Genomic DNA, 2868 nt, shown 5'->3' with positions numbered 1-2868 from the left:
CAGCCGCAGGCTGCGGGGAGGTCGAACCAGAGACAGGCGTTGCATGCGGGCGTAGTCAGCAGACCGCGGGGAGGTAAACTCCACGTAGAGGAGACCTGGAAGTTTAACCCCTGAGTTACTCTTGCAGCGAGCAGGATGGGCAGGGGTTTCCCTCTTCCACCTTTATTACCACCTGTCATTCACTCTTAGTGCATGGTTTGATGAAGTGGTTTTTGTCCTAATCTTGAAGCTGAGCAGGCTCACAAGGTGGTTGCAAGTTACAAACCTTCGAAGTTCGACAAAAAAATCCTCCTGTGGACTGGACGTTTCAAGACAGAAGAAGAGATTCCTCTGAGGATCCCGTAAGTGTGCGGCTCATGCCCAAGGGGAACATGGAGCTGAAGGGAAAGCGGTGACGTGATCCTGATCTAAAGCTTTTCCACAGCGTTTAAACCAGTGAATTTTTCAGCACGGATAACTTGGAAACAAATTAGAGGGCAAGAGAGTTTCCTGTCCTGGTTAGAGGTTAAGATGAAAAAATGTTCCTTACTGAGGTCCCCAGAGCCTGGGATTAAGAACAGGATCCATCTGAGCTGTGGTTACATTTATGTACTGGATTGTTTATTTTCATTATTGCTAATGTGCAATCGGAGGATGTTATTGGTAAGCAGTATTTTCTGTTTATAGCTCCCATAAACACTTCTAAGGGAGCTGACCATCACCCGAAGATCACGTCCAACAAATTACAATTTATTTTAGAAATTGAGGAAAAACAGAAAAGGGGGTTATGAAAGAAACATCTCCCACTGAGGAAAACCAAGCCCTCGACATAGCCTTAGCCCCCCCGTTCTTGTTGACCCACTGGACGAGAGGATCTTTGAAAGTCCCTTCCCACCCAAAACACATTGGTTCTGTGGTTCCCTGGCTGAAAGTTGGTGTCTTGCAAAGGCATCGGTCACTGAACACATGAACCCCCTCCTAGTGCCAGTTGCTGCCTTTTTCTTAGGATGTTAGTGTGTTAGACATCTCCCTCCAGGACGGTACTTTTTATCATCATGGTATGTCCCTGTCCTGGGTGGTACGTCGAGCATAAGCAGCGTGCAGAGCTGCATCAAGCAACAGGTACATCCTCTGCCTATTCCTGTTGGTTCCTGACAGTTTTGCTGGTGTTTGCGGCTTTCTCAGTGGTTCAGCCTCCCTTGTGCTGTGTTAGTCTCACCATCTTCCCCTAGAGAAGGGTCCAGACAGGTCTCAGAAGCTCTAGAAGCCATCAGGAGGTGTTCATGAAGCCACATGCGTTTGTCAGTCCATACCCATACAGGCACGCAAACCACTTATTTCTGTGCAGTAGCTGGCCCAGCAAGTGTCACCACTGTGTGCTTGTTGGGTGAGCAAAGGCTTTGGAGAACCGTAAGATCATCCATAGTAATATAACAGACGTTGTTAATTGTGAGACATCGAAACTGAGCTGGGTCACTGCTTTCACCGTTAAAAATTGCATGATCCTCTTACCTGCGAACACAATCCAGTGGCTGGAGGTGGTGCTAAGGGTCAGCTGTGCAGCCCTTACTCAGGGTTGCTGGTTGTTGTGGTTTGTTTGGCCTTTTTTAAACAGCTGTTAGAGACTTTGCCCAGAGGCTTGATTAAGGATTGAGCAGCAAAGGCCCTAATGTGCCATTAGGGAAGAGCATCAGCAGGTCTGTTTTCCCTAAAGCAGGGAGAAAGCGAAAACCTGCTTCAGAAGAGTTTCAATTAGTGCGTTGTGAAATACGATTAGGCCAAGAAGCCAGACTCATCGCCTGGTTTTGCTTTTGTTGCCGCAAATGGATTAGTGGATTAATGGTTCCACGTGCGGTTTGTTCAAAAGATGGTGTTTACTGTTGCGCAAAACAAAAGCAGGCGTTGCCAGTCATCTGCAAGAAACATGGCGTGCACAATGCGACGGGTGCCCGTGTGCGCTGCCATTCCGTTAGACCTTCAAGAGGAGCCCCGCAGCCCTCAGCCGAGGTACAGGCTTCCCTGGGCAGACCTTCTGTCACCACTCTGTGCTGCCCCATCCTGCGGCTCACCCCCTGTAAAGCTAAAGGTGTTCTGGAGGAAAGAGATCATTACAAGACCTTTACTCACAACCTACCATCAATTCTTTATGCAACTCTCCTTTTAACATAGATCTGTGTATAAAACCATAACTATATACATAGGTCGCTCCAAAAGTAATGTCTCCTATTTATTTCCACGGGAACCACAACAGACGCAAAGAGCACAATACCACCGCTCGGCAGAGCCAACTCTCAGCGACAAAACGCTGGTTTTGGACACAGTCACCCCCATCGGCTCTGCATTTTCACCAGCGATGAACAAGATCCTGTGTGCCGCACTCAAGGATCTGCATTGGCAGAGGGGACCCACCGTCACTGTCACCACTGCTGGAAGGCACCACCCACCCCTCACTGGGTGCTGACACCCACTGTAAGCATTCAGCAGCATCAATGAACGGTGCCGTTTTTTCCGCATGAAGGAATTCAGTGACACCCCTTTGCTTCGCACACTCTCCCACGACAAAATTTAACACAATATTGGCAGAAAGGTTCAACCTCTACTGCCAGACCACCAGGTCCATCCGCCTCTGATGCCGTGGGCCAACAAAACAAAATAGGAGGCGGTACTTTTGGAGCGGCCCTTGTATTATGTGTGTCCACGTTCCATATCTGATGTGCATGTATCTTTATATATATAAAGCCTTCCGCTGTGATTTGTGACAATAGCGAACAGCCAGCATGATCACAAACACCTGAAAATCTGCTCTCCTCTGCCTCAGAAAAACACTTGGCTGCAAGTTTTGAGCCAGTTCTAGCGCTCGGGAGGTTTGGTGCGCTGCTGGTTCTCAGG

General features: G+C 48.5%; 1 protein-coding gene across 1 annotated transcript in view; it reads left to right on the top strand.

Moving 5' to 3' along the window:
* Nucleotides 1-229: 229 nt before the first annotated feature.
* Nucleotides 230-2868, top strand: part of FAM162B (family with sequence similarity 162, member B) — a gene marked incomplete at its 5' end in the record, with an annotated part of 3895 nt that continues 1256 nt past the window's right edge. Inside the window, one exon of the mRNA XM_010131196.1 lies at nt 230-341. Within this exon, the coding sequence (XP_010129498.1) occupies nt 230-341 (112 nt within the window). The remainder of the gene's footprint in view (nt 342-2868) is intronic.

This window comes from Buceros rhinoceros, unplaced genomic scaffold (genome assembly GCF_000710305.1).
Source record: "Buceros rhinoceros silvestris isolate BGI_N320 unplaced genomic scaffold, ASM71030v1 scaffold24572, whole genome shotgun sequence".
NCBI classification, from domain to species: Eukaryota; Metazoa; Chordata; class Aves; order Bucerotiformes; family Bucerotidae; genus Buceros; species Buceros rhinoceros.
The sequence above is the reverse complement of the archived record's forward strand: the minus strand, read 5'-3'. Positions and strand labels throughout refer to the sequence as shown.